This window comes from Penaeus monodon, chromosome 15 (genome assembly GCF_015228065.2).
Source record: "Penaeus monodon isolate SGIC_2016 chromosome 15, NSTDA_Pmon_1, whole genome shotgun sequence".
In the NCBI taxonomy this organism is placed as follows: Eukaryota; Metazoa; Arthropoda; class Malacostraca; order Decapoda; family Penaeidae; genus Penaeus; species Penaeus monodon.
The window spans coordinates 10086499-10086915 of NC_051400.1; the positions used below are offsets into that span (position 1 = coordinate 10086499).

A 417-nucleotide genomic window follows, 5' to 3' on the forward strand; every position below is an offset into this window, starting at 1 on the left:
ACTAGAGACAGGCAGACAAAGCCAAAAAGACAGAGAGACAAGCACTCCCACACCCACATACAGAAACCTTTATTTTACCTTCATAATCGGCCAGAGCAAAATCCTCAGCATTTCATTATCGTGTGACGGTCTGTCAGAGACGCGCCATTCAAACATGAAATCCCGAACCTGTTGCAGATATTCCTGTGCTTTGTTAAATGCTCCCCAGAGGCCTGCGGGAGAGGGGGAGCCTTGGTTACACGTGGGGACCGTTTAAGGGGGTCGGTGTGCTGTATAGGAGTGGGTAAAAGAGAACGAGATTGTTGATGTTTTTACTGAAATGGGTAGAAGGGTTTGTTGGTTATCAGGAAATACACGCAGACACATACATAAACAGGCAAACAGACACACATAAATACAAATATTCACCTTCACCTT

The 417-nt window shown here is 45.3% G+C and overlaps 1 protein-coding gene across 1 annotated transcript in view; it reads right to left on the minus strand.

The window, feature by feature from the left end:
• Positions 1-417, minus strand: part of LOC119581737 — a 7519-nt gene that overhangs the window by 1345 nt on the left and 5757 nt on the right. Inside the window, exon 8 of the mRNA XM_037929869.1 lies at positions 79-212. Coding sequence (XP_037785797.1) covers positions 79-212 — 134 coding nt within the window. The remainder of the gene's footprint in view (positions 1-78; positions 213-417) is intronic.